Source organism: Otolemur garnettii, unplaced genomic scaffold (genome assembly GCF_000181295.1).
Source record: "Otolemur garnettii isolate 467f Iridium unplaced genomic scaffold, OtoGar3 scaffold00041, whole genome shotgun sequence".
In the NCBI taxonomy this organism is placed as follows: domain Eukaryota; kingdom Metazoa; phylum Chordata; class Mammalia; order Primates; family Galagidae; genus Otolemur; species Otolemur garnettii.
The window spans coordinates 388,777-405,459 of NW_003852436.1; the positions used below are offsets into that span (position 1 = coordinate 388,777).

At 42.7% G+C, this 16,683-nt stretch overlaps 1 protein-coding gene across 1 annotated transcript in view; it reads right to left on the reverse strand.

The window, feature by feature from the left end:
* Nucleotides 1-982: 982 nt before the first annotated feature.
* SETD7 (SET domain containing lysine methyltransferase 7) overlaps nt 983-16,683 on the reverse strand; it is a 46,828-nt gene continuing 31,127 nt past the window's right edge. Inside the window, exons 5-8 of the mRNA XM_003790176.2 lie at nt 13,514-13,595; nt 11,035-11,152; nt 7,190-7,347; nt 983-2,416 (exon numbers count right to left, since the gene is read on the reverse strand). Of these exons, the coding sequence (XP_003790224.1) occupies nt 2,236-2,416; nt 7,190-7,347; nt 11,035-11,152; nt 13,514-13,595 (539 nt within the window). The 3' untranslated portion in view covers nt 983-2,235. The remainder of the gene's footprint in view (nt 2,417-7,189; nt 7,348-11,034; nt 11,153-13,513; nt 13,596-16,683) is intronic.

Sequence of the window (16,683 nt, forward strand, 5' to 3'; positions counted from 1 at the left end):
TTAGAACTCTCCAATTCCTTTTATCCAAAATGTTTAAAATTTACATTTGAATGGAATAATTAGAGTAGCCCCTTAGGACAGAAATTACACCCCACTGCAGCCCTGACCAGAAGGATATCACCCTTAAGGGTGCCTTCATTCAGAGCCACAGCTGCCTGGGAGGTGTAACCTGCACCATCCTCTCCTTGGCCTGCCTCTGTAACCCACCTGACTGGGGTTAATGAAAGCCATCTTTCTCCTGAAGACTCACTTGGGACATATTTAAATTAAAGCACCTATCAGAATATACAAGTCCAGAGATTTCACTCTTCCATCAGAGTTTACAGAACAGTCTCTTTCAACAGAATAGAAGCGATCCTATCCCGATGCCTTCTACTCTAAAAACACTATTCAGTTCCTTTTCGTGGAAGCCCTGACAACTTCCTCTCACGTGTGAACCATCAGCTCAAGCTTTCAAGCAGGGATCCAGCTGGATCTCCGTGAAACCACTACTGCATAGCTGCAAACCCTGCAGCCAGGCGCTCCAGGAGGCAAAGAAGGAAAGGGTGATTCTCATTTTCTGGAGGGCTAAAGCCTGTGCCCAGGGGCTGCCTGAATTGAATATTCTTGTTAGCCTTGGCTCACCACTTTTGTTGAAGTCTTCATAAAGCAAATGTGTAGCTGACAAGAAATAGCAAACATCCTCTAGCCTCCTTCCTTACCCTTCTTCTGCTCCTAGCAAGCCTCCCTGATCAGCCAGAGCTTGCTGTCTGCTACGGCTTCATGGGCTTCAGCTTTCCAGACCATAGGGACTCGGGTGACAGGAGCCACTGTTGACAGATACAGCTCAGAGCACTCACAGCTCTCCACTTCCTCCGGTCACTTCATTGAGGTGTCTAAAGATGACACAGTGGGTGATGGCTTGTGGTGCAGGTGCTTACAAAACCCAAAACTCTCAGAATTCAGTCAGAGCAATCCCAGTTACGTTACAGATCTAATTAACTAAACTAAAAAATGGGTTTTCTCCTTATTTCTGCAGTTGTGATTATACATGGCTGGCAAAATGGCTGAAATGCTATTGGATATTGCTGCTTTTAAACTATACAGGTGTTAACTCTCAGTTTGCAATGCTTTGAAGCAGATAAGTGCTTTGAAATTACAATGAAGAGTTTTAGCGTTAAGGTTTGATTTGTTCCTAATGATCAGTATGTCTGCCTTAATAGTATTAATTTAAACAAAAATGTTTTTTGAATTGTTAGAACTCAAGGTTGCTATTTGACTTCTGAATTCAATGCACTGTGCCACAAGCCAGACTGTGCTGTGTTATGTATATTTAACGTGTACCCAAGGAGAAAAAAATTACTAGCACTATTGAAGATATTGCAAAATTGCCACAGTTACTGCTTAGAAATTCTAATTTTCTTCTCTTCTTTCTTAAAGTATATATTACAGCTCTCCCATAACTTAATGCAAACAAAGTAAATTCATTTCTTCTCACATCTGAAAGCAAAGATATCTTTGTTTACATGCGAGAATAATATTCTATAATAATACCCGGCCCTAAGAGCCAGTACTTTATATTAGGACATAATAATGAAATAATGATATAGAAAGAACCAGAAAGATCTACATACTGCTACTGATGCAAAATCCATTGGGAAGTTTTCTCTTGTAAAGGATATCTAAGAGAGAGAATAGGACTGAGGGGTGAAATGACTCAAAAAGTGGGCTTCTATTCACTAGGAAAGAAATAAAGCCATTCTATTGCAAGATACAGATCAAAGGTTAAAAGGCAAATTATACTACATTTAGAGAATAAAGATATAGTAATTCTCTACCCTCAGTATAGCACATATGCAAGTGTGAGAATACACTTTGCATTGGCCGTAGGAAAAAAACATCATGGAAAAACCACTTTCTAAAAATGACTGAAAAATCCCATTTCCCTTTTTCAGTCTAATCATTTGGCATCTCTGAATGTGGTACAGATTTAGATTTGAACCACCAGAGAACATCATGCTGTCTTATGTCAAATGCTCGACAATACCTCTCAGTAGGAAGTTGTTGCAAGGCTAGCTAATTTTAAATCTGGTATGAGTAATACAGTCAAACCTAGTTAGTATGCGAGAAAGTCGTTGCTAACTCAGGGTGAGAGGATGTGATGTCACAGCACGAGCAGTCCCTGGTTGTCAGATAAACGTAGTGCATAGATCCAAGTTTCTATTCCAGGTCTCTGAACCCCAAGAGTCTGGCCGTTCACTTTTGCTGGGTGGCCTGGAAAGCCTTCAGCTCCACCTGGTACCACTCGGGGGCTTCAGGCCCACTCTTCCCTGGAGGGCTGTGGTCATAGCCGTAGGCAACGGTGAGCTCCTCGTCGGCCTCTACAGCTTGAAGGGTGCGGATGCATTTGATGGGTCCAAAACGGGGGTGGACAAACCTAAACAGCAAGATGCACACAGTCATTTCTGGGCCAGACCAGAAGGTCAGGAGCAAAGGCTGGTGAGAGGCTGACGCAGGGATCATCGCCCCCGTGTGCTCTTCCCTGGCATCGCTGGCAGCTACTCAAAGTGCGGTCCACAGATCTGCCAGCGTCAGCATCACCTGGGAGCTTGCTAGAAGCGGAGCAACTCGGCCCCACCCCAACCTGCTGGATTGGAATCTGTATTTTAACAACACCCCCAGGCGATTCACTGGCACATTAAAGTTTATGAAACACTGATCTGTTTTTGTTTTTTATTGTTTTCGGCATACACGGGTTTGGCACTCTGTACTTACAAACCTGTAGGCATGGTCAACAACAAAAACCTGTCCTTAATGAGAAACAGATCCGGTCCCGCCTCTCAGCATTTCAGCTCATCTGGCCAGAAGCTTGATCAGATTATCTAGCTGTACCTCAGGAAGAAAGCTTTACCAGAGTGCTTTCGGAATTGTAAGAAAGAGTCCTAAGGATTTTCAAAGCAAAAAACTCTGTATTCCACCCTACACATACAGAGGAAGTATTGTTTTCCTAGCCTGCAAGTAGATGATTTCTCTCCAAGAAGGAAGGTAAGACCTTTCTGTCAACTGGCTTCTTAGTATTTCCCTGGGGCATCCTGTGAAGGAGCAGTATCTCATCTCTGCAACAGGTTTGCTCAGAACCAGAAGTGAGGTTAATGCTAGGAAGATGTTCATTTGCCATAAGTTCTCAGCCCAGATCACCTGCACAGCTCCCTGCAGAACAGGCAGAGAAACAACTAATGAACACCTTACCTAAGAGCTGCCAAAAAGGGTATGTAAAGGCCTAGTCAGAGAGAGATCAGCTTTATTTTTTATGTGCATCCTGTCAAATCAATTTCATTTACTTATAGTTACTTCTTTCTTTTGAGACAGAGTCTCACTTTGTCACCCTCTATAGAGTGCTATCACATCATAGCTCACAGCAACCTCAAACTCTTGGGCTCAAGCGATCTGTTGCCTCAGCTTCCCAAGTACCTGGGACTACAGGCGCCCACCACAGCGCCCAGCTATTTTTTAGAGATGAGGTATTGCTCTTGCTCAGGCTGATCTCAAACTCCTGAGCTCAATCTACTCGCCTTGGCCTCTCAGAGCTAAGATTACAGGCGTGAGCCAGCGCACCCGGCCATTTACGGTTACATTTTAAACAAAGGGCAGGTGAGACACCAGAAGGGAATGTTCCAGGCCCTAAGGTAGATTAGCATGTGGGGCATAATAGTAGGTGCTTGGCCGGTTCCCTCTATCAGTAGTGGAGCAATGAGTGTGTCTGTGGTTTGGGGACATCTTTTCTGTGGAATACAAGGATGCTTGTGGTCAGAAGGCTCCGGTGTACGTCTTGATTCTGCACATTACTACGGCATCTTCTTGGGAAGCCCACCTCATATCTCTGAATCATATTCCCCATCTGTAAAATTATAATACCAGTAATTCCTATCTTGCAAAGTGTTTGTGGTGACAAAATGGAGTCACATATAGTAAGCACCTTGCAGAGTGCCTGGCACAAAGTGAGGGCTCAACAAATCTTAGTTACTATGTGTGTAAGCATGCATGTGTGTGAGCAGGCGTGTGCATGTGTGTGTGAGAGAGAGAGCATGGCAATGCACAGAATTATCAGATGGTTCTCCATCACAGAGGAGATGCCTAAACCACAGACTCACAAACTCTTTATTGAAATTATAACTCTATGTTTAAATTAAAATATTTTACGAGGGGCGGTGCCTGTGGCTCAAAGGAGTAGGGTGCCGGCGCCATATGCCGGAGGTGGTGGGTTCAAACCCAGCTGCGGCCAAAAAAACCTTTTTTTTTTTCACTAAAAGAATAACACTCCCCAAATGGAACTCTGGTTAGCAACGACAAGAACCAGTCTTGTGTTATGTGGTGTTTCTGGGGCTCAAACTTCTTCTACAATCCTTTTATATTTTCATTTTCCTGCCCATTATCGTTATTTTCAGAGAGTAGATAATGAACAGACTGCAAAGAAAGAATTCAATTTTAGGTGTTGATTTTCCTTTTCTTTTTTTCTTTTTGGGACAGGACCTTGCTCTGTTGCCCAGGCTGGAGTGTTGGGGCATCAGTGCAGCCTCAACTTCTAGGCTCAAGTGATCCTCACCTCTTGGAATCTGAGCTCAAGTAATTCTCCTGCCTCAGCTTCCCAACATGCTGGGATGACAGGTGTGTGCCACCCTGCCCAGGCAGGTGTTGATTCTTAAAGCTAACATTAAGATACAGTGGTTAACAGCACTTAACCACAATGCCTATGAGACCTGGGTTTCCTCCTCTGTAACCTGGGATGGAGACACAGTGGCCCCACTGGGTTACTGGGGAGACTGAGTGAGATAATAGATGAGCGCTCAGTAAACATCAGCTGCATGGTCAGCAGTCAGACCAGGCCTCTGCGCCAACCAGCTTGGCTCCTGTCTGCATGTTGCCAGTACTTAGAGCTGGGAAAGCAGTTCTTGTCTATTTGTCCATTTGGCATTTTGTACCAGACTGCGCTTAAAACAGTTTACAGATGTGTAGTTTTGTGTTAAAGCATATATAACAATACCAATTATTTTAGAAACAAATAAATGCCATGAATTGGTATCTGAATTTCATATTTGGTTGTTATTCAAGCAGTCTTCCCATGACCTCAAATTACTAAGATTTAGTCACAGTGAGCTTAAGAACAAACAAACAAACAAACAAAGCTTAATGAAAACCTGCAAAGTGCATGGCCTTGATTTAGCCCAAATGGAACCTTCTCTTGTCTCCTGTGCCTTTTCTCTTTTTTTTTTTTTTTTTTTTTTTTAAATTTGGGATTAGCATGAGGATACAAATGATTAGGTCACAAAGTTTGCACCTGTTAGTTGAAGTCCCTTCTGTAGCTGTGTCCCTCACCCAGGAGGTGTGCCATATGCCCTTACATGGTGCCCATTAGATGAGAACCCACCATTTCTTCCTATTGATGAGAAAAATCATGTCCTTGCAATGAAATGAAAGAACTGGCTTGTTTTAAAGGAATAGTTTAAATAGCATTTACGTATGTTCTTTACCACTACTTTAAAGGATTGTTGTTAAGCTGTGTGCAGCTTGAAATGATGATCTGGCCTCATCATACTGGCCATGCCAGCCTTGGAGTTAATAGTGGTGTCAGTTGTATTTCACATGACACATGTCCTTTTGAATTTCCACCCTCCCTTTAAATAGAACTTGTAGCTTCAGTGCCGGTTACTGGCTGCCAAGGAGAGCAAGTCACTGCCAGGAGTTTTCAAGACATGTCATGGATGCAGGATGGGACATTCTTGAGGAACCTCCAAATCCTGGTGGTTTTCCTACAGATTAGATCCACAGGATCTGATCCTGCTTATGCTAATGACCTAGACAACTGAGGGACTGCAGGCTGTGACAGAGCAGAAAAGGTTGCACACAGCTCACTAGTTCCCAAGAAGAACTGGCATTCTCAACCTAAGTTAAGGAGAGCAATGATGATGGTGCAAAGAATCCCAACTGTATCTTTTTAGAGTCTAAAGATGCGTGGCTTTGGGGACAGAACATTCAGGGGCACATGAAAAAACAGTAAAAATTACTGTTTTAATTTACAGTAATTAAAGCAGTAAATTATTTGTAGGCTCCCATGTAGAAGGAGATTGACATGATACACAATAAAAAAAGGGAGAAAATTAAGGTCAAGGGCTGGATGATACAGGGAAACCCATTTGGGCTTGATATCAAACCATTTCTAGTCCTCAGACCCCAAAGCTGATTTCAAATGTCTGTTTCATTTGTCCAGGCAGCTGCCTTTATGGATAATAGTAAGCTTCCTACCCATGAAGGTTTCCAAGAAGAGGCTCAATGAGCAGAAGGAAAGCTCAAACCCTAAGAGGGAGTAGGTTTGATTTTTGAAAAAATAACAGCTTTGTTAAGATATAACTCACACACTATAAAATTTATCCTTTCAAAGTAGGCAATTCGGTGTTTTTTAAAATATATTCACAAAGTTGTGAAATCATCAACATTATCTAATTTCAGAACACCTAGTTTAGAACATTTTGATCACCCGGGAATGAAACCCCATACTCATTAGCAGACATCCTTATGCCCCCACCCCCAGGCCTATGTAACCACCGATCTACTTTCTGTCTGTACAGATTTCCTATTTGGGGGACATTTCATATAAATGGAATCATGCAATATGTTGTCTTTGGAGACTGAATTCCTTCACTTAGCATAATGCATGTTTTTAATTCTCATCCTTGGTGTGCCACACATCAGTGCTCCATTCCTTTTTGTCACCAAATAACAAGGAAGTTACAGGTCTCCCAGAACACTGAGACCTCAGGCCCTGGGCTTAGGCTTTTATTGATCTTCCTCCTTCCTTCACATCATGAAAGGGTTATCTAATCTTCTCCATTGTGCAGAGTCATTTCGCTTTTGACTATTATTTCAAATAACACCATCCTTAATTTTTCAGAATGAGAAAAAAAAATAATAATAAAGTACCCCTAGGTATACTATTTCCAAAGCATTTCTATTCTTGGAGGTACTTTTCCATTTCTTAGATTGTCAAGACTAAGGAGTGGGGCTGTTTAGATTTTGAATTTCATAACCTTGGGAACAGTAGCAGAGGACACTTGGTTATCTGGAGGGAGCAGCCTTTACCCAAGGCAGGATAACACCTTTTACGTGACCTCCTCAGTCCTTGAGGGACAGATCCACAGGTTGGGATAATACTTACATATCATAGATGCAGTTTGGAGTGAAGGAGTGATTCGCCTTGTGTCCCAAGGAGGCACAGTACTTGGATACGTGGTTATAGGGCTCAGGCACATCAATGACCGTTTCTTCATCGAGGGAGAGGGTGTTCCCATTAAGGGACCAGTCCCTGCTGTCAACCTATAGAAAATAAGAAAAGGAGCATTAGAGAGGGCGTTTCTCCCCAAAGTGCAAAGAACGTCAGAGATATCAACTCATTTATCCTTAAGCTTCATGGTTTGGATGCTAGGAACATGGAAAAAACCCAAGGCATCTTCCTGAGGGTACAAATGACATTTGTGAGCCACACCAATCAGCTTAACTTACTATTTATTGGTTTTTCTGTATTTTATATAAAAATAGATTTAAAGGTCCTTATACACATACACAAAATATAACTAGATAATCTGAATTGAAAGCAGATGAAGGCCAGGTGTCCTGGCTCACGCTCTAATCCTAGCACTTTGAGAGGCCAAGGTGGGAGGATTGCTTGAGGATAGTAATTCAAGACCAGCCTGCACAAAAAACAGAAAAGTTAGCCAGGCATGGAGGCATGCACCCATAGTCCCAGCTACTTGGGAAACTGAGGCAGGAGGATCCTTGAACCTAGGAGTTTAAGGCTGCAGTGAACTATGAGGCTCATGCCTCAGTGGTCCCCAATCTTGTTGGCACTGGAGGCCAGTTTCATAGAAGACAATTTTTCCATGGATGTGGGGCAGCGGGGGTGGGGATGGGGGAAGTAAGGTAGGGAGCATGGAGAATGGGACAGGAGGCAGAGTTCGGGCGGTGAGGCAAGCAGTAGGAGCAGAGGGGCTGTAAATACAGCCGAAGCTTTGCCTGCTCCCTGGCCGCTCACCTCCTACTGTAACAGGCCCTGACCAGAACCTTTTTGGCACCAGGGACTGGTTTCACGGAAGACCATTTTTTCACAGATGGAGCAGAAGGGGAAGGTAGGACAGGAGGTGGAGCTCAGGTGGCAGTGCTGTGTAGCTCAACTAACAGGTATAGACCAGTATTGGTCTGCAGCCTGGGGACCAACCCTTTTTTTCCTTTCACTGGGGGTTGGGAACAGCAGCTCTAGCCCAGGTGATGGAGTGAGATCCTGTCTCAAAAAAAGAAAAAAGAAAAGAAAAGAAAAGAAAAGCAGATGAATATGAGGCATTTAAAGAAAAATGAAGTAAGAACATAAGATGGAATCAGAAATATGAGAGATGCAAAAATGCACTCCTGCAAACCCTACATCTTTGCTGGAGGTGGGCAGTCGATGTTATCAGCAGGCAGCCAAAGGTCACCAGTGTGCTTTCTCCCCCACAGCAGGATTCACTCACTACTGTGCAACCATCAGGATCCCCTCTCCAAACCACTGCCGCTGCCACACCCCAGGGTGTAGTGACGCCAGCAGACCAGCCTTTTGGAGCCAAAAGGATCACATTTTCGTATAAAACCGTTGCCTCTCAAAGATATCCCAGTTTTCCCACTGCTAAATTATATTTGTGTTTTCACTTGTATGTGATATTCACTCAACATATATTTACTGAGTGTCTACTAGCTGCCAGGTACTATTGTACAGGGGATACAGCAGTAATCAAAAGTGAAAAGACCCTCATGGATCCTAATATTCCAGGATCTGTCATGTAATACTGATATATGGCACTTGGTACCATTTGCACTGTGCTGCCATTAGTTGTGTGTCTTTCTTATCTTCCCAACAGAATGTAAACTTAACGAGGACAAAGAGCATGTCTCATTCATTTATGCAATATAGTGCAGTGAATTTCAGAGTCAGACTGCTATTTACTGTATTTGTGACCTTGGGAAAGTTGCTTAACCTCTCTAGGCTTAGGTTTCCTTATTTGTAAGATGTTTGAGTAAGTAAATAATACATCAATATCCTGAAGGTGCCAGACATGGTAGCTTGTGCCTATAATCCCAGCTGTTTGGGAGGCTGAGGTGGGAGGCTCTCTTGAGCTCAGGAGTTCCAGACCAGACTGGGAGATATAGCAAGACCTTATTTCAAATAAACAAACACAAATTTATTAGAATTTTGAAGTCATTTTCATTTGCCGAATTTCTTGGCCTTTTTCAATGGCTATTAGAGGTCTGGCCACTGCAGGGGGACAAGGTCTGCCAGACCACAGCTCAGTCAGAATATGTTACCACCCGCTGCCTATGTGACCGCTTTGAATGTGTAATAACTTTACTATATCATGGCATTTCCCCCTTATTGTTCTGCAGGAAAAAGTGAAAAACTGAAAGTGAAACATGAATGTGGGGCATCCACTATAAGTGTTAAGTCCCATACACTTCACAGAAGTAAGATGAGGATGGAGCTCACTAGCTATTCCAAAAACATCAAACCTTTGCCGTTAAGAAGACATTTAGGTATGTTAATTGTGAAGTAAAGAAACAAAAACAAGAAACATATATGAAGTCTTTAGAAATATATATCTCAAAGATCATCTTGAAGGAAGGTGGTGATTCAACTCTTTAACTTTTTAATTTTTTCTGGCAATAGAACCTTTCCTGACAGGCTAATGTATGGCTTTCACACAAACAGGTGTAGGGGCACTTCCTTTTAGAAACTTACCCGTGGTCATAAATTAATTACTCACATAGTCCTAATGGATCTCAATTTGAATACTGAATGGATCTCACATTGAATCTGAATGGATCTCACATTGAATATTGTCTAGTGCATGACTTGGTGTCTGTAGCTCAGAGGCTAGGGCACCAGCCACATACACCAGAGCTGGCAGGTTCAAATCCAGCCCGGGCCTGCCAAACAACAGTGAAATCTACAAGCAAAACATAGCCAGGCGTTGTAGCTGGCGTCTGTAGTCTGGGAGGCTGAGGCAAGAGAATCGCTTATGCCCAAGAGTTGGAGGTTGCTATGAACTGTGATGCCACAGCACTCTACCCAGGATGACATAGTGAGACTCTGTCTCAAAAAAAATTGTCTAGTGCAGCGGTTCTCAACCTGTGGGTCACAACCCCTTTGTAACAATGAAAATACATCGTGGCCTTAGGAAGGTTGAGAATCACTGGTCTAGTGCAAAGCAATTACTTTGACTATATTGATGATACCACCCTATTTCTTTTTTTAAACAAAAAAGATAATCTGTTCCTTTACATTTCTAGTGAATACTAAAGTGTAGGGACTTTGTTTGAATTTTTTTTTTTTTTTTTGAGACATAGTTTTATTTTGTTGCCCAGGCTAGTGTGCCGTGGTGTTAGCCTAGCTCTCAGTGACCTCAAATTCCTGGGTTGAAGTGATCGTCCTGACAGCCTCCTGAGTAGCTGGGACTACAAGTGCCTACTACTATAATATCTGGCTACTTTTTTCTAATTTTAATAGAGATGGGGTATCGCCCTTGGTCAGGCTGGTCTTAAAATCCTGCGCTCAAGGGATCCTCATGTCTCAGCCTCCCAGAGTACTAGAATTACAGGTGTGAGCCATTGTGCCCCGCCAGCAGGGACTTTGAAATAAAACCCGTTTTTTTCTTTCTTTTTTGAGACAGAGTTGCACTTAGTTGCACTGGGTAGAGTGCAATGGTGTCTCAGCTCACAGCAACCTCCAAGTCTTGGGCTTAAGCGATTCTTTTGCCTCAGCCTCCCAAGTATCTGGGACTACAGGCGCCTGCCACAATGCCTGGCTTTTTTTATTTTTTTGTTATAGTTGTCATTGCTGTTTTTTTAGCTGGCTTGGGCTGGGCTCAAACCCGCCACCCTCGGTATTTAGGGCTGAAGCCCTACCCACTGACCCACAGGCATCACTGGAAACAACCCTTTTAACCAATCAAGTTGGTGTCCCATGTCTATACTACTCACCTCCTGGTGTGTAATTCGGACTCCATTATAAAAAGACATAACAGTATTAGGTCCCACTGCTACTTTTGAAAACAGTCCTTCTCCAGCACTGGAAATGAGAGATTCGGCAACATAAACCCTAATAGAAAAAAAGAGTCAAATAATGACCTTTTAGGTTTGATATGTCTCTCCTTATAGCAGCCACCAAAATATCATTATGGCTAATGAATCCAAAGTGTCAGTTCATAATAATCCTACAAAGAACAAAGGGAAGAAGAAAAAGTTAAACTAAGATATTTTGTCATTGGAAATTGAAGAAATGGTAGTTATGTCTCTTTAAGAGTATGTTTAAAATTTGCTTTCTAATAAAGGGATTATGTTATATATTCATAAAGCTACTCAGTGCTTGATATAAGTTGTTTTCTTGGGAGAATTTTATGTTTTTAGTTAACAATTTTCACTGTCTTAATGGACAAATAAAACATTTTCCAAAGTTAATTAAAGCTATAGCTAAGTTTGTCAATACCAGATAGGAGGGGAAAACTTTAAGTCCCAGCATGGATCTTTTTCATGAAAGAGTGACAAGTACTCAGATATATCCAACAAGCACTTCTTAACAAAAAAGTTTATTACAAGGGTCAGCTACCTATGGCCTGAGGTTCAAATCTGTTATTGCTCTTTTTTGTAAATAAAGTTTTATTGGCACACAGCCACACCTATTTATTTAGCACCATCTTTGACACTTTTGTGCTACAAAGGCAGAGTTGAGTGGTTGTCATGGAGATCATATGGCCCACAAAGCCTAAAATATTTACTACTTGGCTCTTTACAGAAAAAGTCTTCCAAATACTTGCTCATAAGAAGAAAAAACAGCACTAGTGATTATATGAACTGGATTTAATAGTCAGAACGTGTCCCATCAACAACTATTTCAGTTCCTCAGACACTGTGATGGAATGATCCTGCAGGAACTATCTGCTGTAATTTTTATTACATGAATCTTATGCTTACTTATGGATGGGAAGACTGAATTATTGCTTCCCACTCTTTACTCCCTCCATATGATAGAATTATTCATTTTGCCACTTTGCCATGTAGCCTTGAAGTACCTCCCTCAGAATTGGTAGAGGGTTCATGTCTGCCCTACAGACTTTGTGCTTGGCCCTGTGATCTGCTTTGCTGGTAGAACTTGGGCAGAAGTGACTGCGTGCAGGGTCTCAGGGGCTAAGAGGCGGGGCAAGTTTCTGCTGGCTTGCTCCATGTGCCCCAGGGGGCTATTCTCCTGTAGCTAGAGTCTTGGAAAGAAGACAAGCCAAAAAGACCTGAATCCAACTCAATACCTAGAGTTCAGCCTACACTAGTTGATTCTGGTCAAAAGCAGCTGACTCTTAGTCAACCTATAGAACCATAAGTGTAAAATAAAATGTTTGCTTTTGTAAATGGTGGATCAGTTTCAGGATATTGTTATGCGGCATGATCATAATCATAATAGTAGAATAATAATAACAGAAATACACACAGTTATGGTATCTTTGTGTTTGGGGGCTAATGAAGAGACCAAACTCTCCCCTTTGTAACTGGACTAGAACCTCATGTCAGAAAGAGGCCATTCATTCACTGTGACACTGTGGTGTCAGCTTTGTCGGTTAAATGGGGAAGAGGCCTATTTCTCAGAAGGAAACCAAAAGTGAATGAGAGGCAAGCCATGCTTAGAGTGATGCAAAGAGGAAAACCACTTTCAGATAGTACCCTTACTCAGAAACATCTGTTGCCGGGGAAGAAGGAAAATCCCAGCGAGGGCACCAGAGAAAGCCACCCCAGGAACTGAGAGCTGGCATCTAACCATTCTTTTTTGTCCCCCCATCCCCTAATACCTGCATGCAAGCAGGGCAAATCTTAAAGATAAGATACGAAATGGAACAGAACGTGACCCTCCCACTGGGAGTGGGCCTATAGAATCAGAAACTTGTCATTTGTAAGTTGGAATGTCTTTGTGCCTCTTACAGGTTGCTTCTCTCTTGTCCTCTCTCAGTGAGGAAAGAAACTGTCTTATGTTCCAGAACCCCTCAGCTGGGCTAATTAGAAAAGGAGGCGTCCTGTGTGCGTAGGCTAGAGCTTTAGAGTGTGAAATACTCCCTTAGAGGGACAGCATGTGACTGCATCACAAACCCTAATAAAGGGGACGCTTGGGCAGGGCAGAGCTGGCTGCCTGGACCAACGGCTCTCTCTACCTAGAGGTTTCATTCCAGGACAGAAACACAGGTAGTCCTTCATGGGTGGAGAAACTCTCTTACAAAAACAGATTCTATATGAGAATAAAAACATACTTCCTCAGAATGTAGAAGCATTTATCTGGAGGTTTTTGCAAAGGAAAAGGACACTTTAATGAGAAGCTTGGTCAGAACAGAAACCCAGCCTGGGCACAGAGCCACCGAGGCGCATTAGTCCCCACCATTAGGGTTATTTAACCTCCCATAAAAAGCACAGAAGGAAAAATTACCTTTCTGATTCGTAAGGATCTGGAAGAAGAGCATCAGTAGAAATGCAAGATGAAGTTGACTTATCAAAATGGTATACTGAGTCTAAAAAGCAAACAAAAATATCAGTAGAGCTACAGAGTCAGAGAAGAATATTTCAAACATTTTTCTCTAGATGTGAAGTACATGTAAGTTAAAAAAAGAAAAGAAAAGAAAACATTTCTCCCTACCTATGGGACAAGGAAGAGTTAAATAAACATGTTATTCAAGTTATACCAAATAGAATGAAATTCTTCACTTTAAATGGATAGTTCTTAGACTTACTCTGCATTTTTATTTTTAGGTCTTAATGAACAGCCTTCAGATACATCTCTTAAAATTCCTATTTGCTCTTGAATTTTCTTTATTTAAATGATTTAAAAGATGCCCAGGAACTTAAAATTTGTAACCAAGAAAATGCTCTGTCACAAAATACTGAGATCTCTCTGGTTTTAAATTTTTCTTGTGTATATCAGATACAGCCTATAGAATTCAACAACGGAGCTCTGGCAGTGGTCCCCTTCACTAAGCATAAACATTCTGCTTCACCAGAATTAGGGAGAACAGCCTGATTTTGATAAAGCAGTAACAGGATCATCTTATTTCTACTAGGGTGGTTCAGAAGCCAATTAATAATTTATTCCAGGAACTAAGATACACAATAGTTCCAGAATTAACGTTAGTTCTCTGCAAAGGATTAGCCTTAGAGAGTCCTCACTGGGCACAATGAAGGATGTAAGATGCTCTGAAGGCTAATACGTAAAGAAACAAGAATTGGAACTGGAAGGCTTATTCCTGCAAAGTAAATGATCTTATGCACAAAGCTATAACTAATAATCCCATTAAACATTTCCTTAGTGGTCACCAATGGTTACCAATGGTTCTGTTTATTGTTGTTTTGTTTGTTTTTGTTTGGTACATCTAAAACTTGAATTAATGCCTCAAATGAAAAGTCAGAAAATAATCCAACTCAGAAACAGGTTATTTGAGTATTTCAAAGAGAATCTAATTCAGGGATTTGGTTATACTGGGGATAGAAGAGCCGACATGCCAAATGGAGCCGTGAGAAGCCTAAAATCTGGCAAGAGTGGAAAGCTGCCACCCTAAGCCAGAGGGATAGGAGAAGGGGTGCTCCTGAAGCTGCCACCCTAAGCCAGAGGGATAGGAGAAGGGGTGCTCCTGGAGCAGAGCTGGGGTAGCTGGAACTAAGGTTGGTCTTCCTGATGGGAGATGGAATCAGGAGGTGATAGGGCCATTGCTGGGGGCGCTGCTGGACACAGATGCGGCTTGTTCCTGCTTCTTTCCCCCAACTCCACTCTGTCCTGGCCAGTGGCCTCCCTTTGGCCAAAACCAGACAGAAGTCAGCCACAAAGGAGCCTGGGAAATGCAGCCTGCAAAGGGGAGAAGCCCTCTGCAATAAATGCAGGCAGAGAAAGAAGGAGGAATGGATTGGATCTGAGAACGAAGTGGTACCAGGTCACTGCATAATCTGTGAAAAGAATTTAGTTTAAAAAACACTTAAAAAAAAGAAAAACACCCTCGTGTGAAATACATGTTTTATTGCCTGGAAATTCTCCTATGAACTGCCATCTCGTTCCTTAGACTAAAATTTTTATCACAAGTGTACTGAATGCCAACTCCACTCATGGTAGGGACTGTGCGGATACCAGTAGGATTAGCATCTGCTCCTGCTTTGAGAAGAGAATGCTGCCTTTCCTAATGTCTGCTGTCCCTTCCTCTACTCCCTTAGACGCGCCCAGGCTCAGGGCAAACAGAGTATGTCCTTTACTTAGCCTCCTGAGCAAAGGAGTTTACACTAAACCCTTTGGCTAGAATTCATTCATTCACAACGAACACTAATTATAAAAGGTGAACTAGCCTTAAAGAGAAGTAGCAATTAGCAGGGGGAAAGGACCTTCCGCGTGCAGGGTGAACAGAAGAAAGAAATTCCAGCCAGAAGCAGAAATGCAAAACCCAGCAGAAAGTAAGCGGAGAACTGCGGGCAGCCTGCGGTTACAACAGTATGCAGAGAAAGAATTGGTGGGAGAAGCATTTTATGTGAGACATGTGCATTATGTATCCCTCCTCTCCCAATCAGTGGACCCAGTGGTCACGTGACACTGCACCACCTAATCTACTAGCCAATCAGCAGGTCAGTAATTATAAAGGCTTGAAGAGGACGTGGAAGTGGCACAACACAGCAGCAGCGAAGGTCTGTACACGGGTTCTTTGGAGTCACTCAAAGCAGCCATGGTTCCAGACCCTTTGGAGGGCCAAACTTTAACATTTCTTCAAAATACTTGAAGCCTGCCAGAAGTTAATTTGTTTTGTTTTTTAATTTTTTTCTTCCTTTTTTCTTTTTTTTGTAGAGACAGAAAAAAAAAAAAAAAAAAACCAAAACACTTTATGGCCCATGGTAGAATGCCTGGCATCACACAGCTCACAGCAACCTCCAAATCCTGGGCTTAGGCGATTCTCTTGCCTCAGCCTCCTGAGTATCTGGAACTACAGGCACCCGCCACAACTCCTGGCTACTTTTTTGCTGCAGTTTGGCCAGAGCAGGGCTTGAATCCGCTGCCTTCGGTAAATGGGGCCGGCGCCCTACCCACTGAGCTACGGGCGCAGGCGCCTTAAGTTAATTTGAAGAGGGTATTTGTTATGTGCAACCAGGAGTTCTAAAAAAAACAGCACTGAAAAAATATGCCCTTAAGAACTATCAGTCTCTGGCTCGGCTCCTATAGCGCCAGCTACATACACTGGGGCTGGGTCTGCCAAACTGTTGTGCCCAGATCACTATGTCCCCAAGAAGCACCAGGGAGCCAGGGTCTGATGCAAAAGCAGGAGAGTTTTATTCAAGCTTGCAAGCTTGGGCCTCCAGTATCTCCACGCAGCGAGACCCTGTTTTAAGGGGAGGGTGGCTTTTATGGGCGAGGGGAAGGGAGTAACCTCTATGTGAGGTCGTGCACCTTTCTGATTGGTAGGGGCCACTGAGGTGGCGTCATGGGCCTGTGTCCTGACTTCTTAGAACCCGAAACTTAACTTCGGGGAAACCGAAACTTAAGCTTAAGATGACATAGGTCTTGTTCTTTCAAAACAACAATGACAACTGCAACAAAAAAGATAGCTGGGCATTGTGGCGGGTGCCTATAGTACC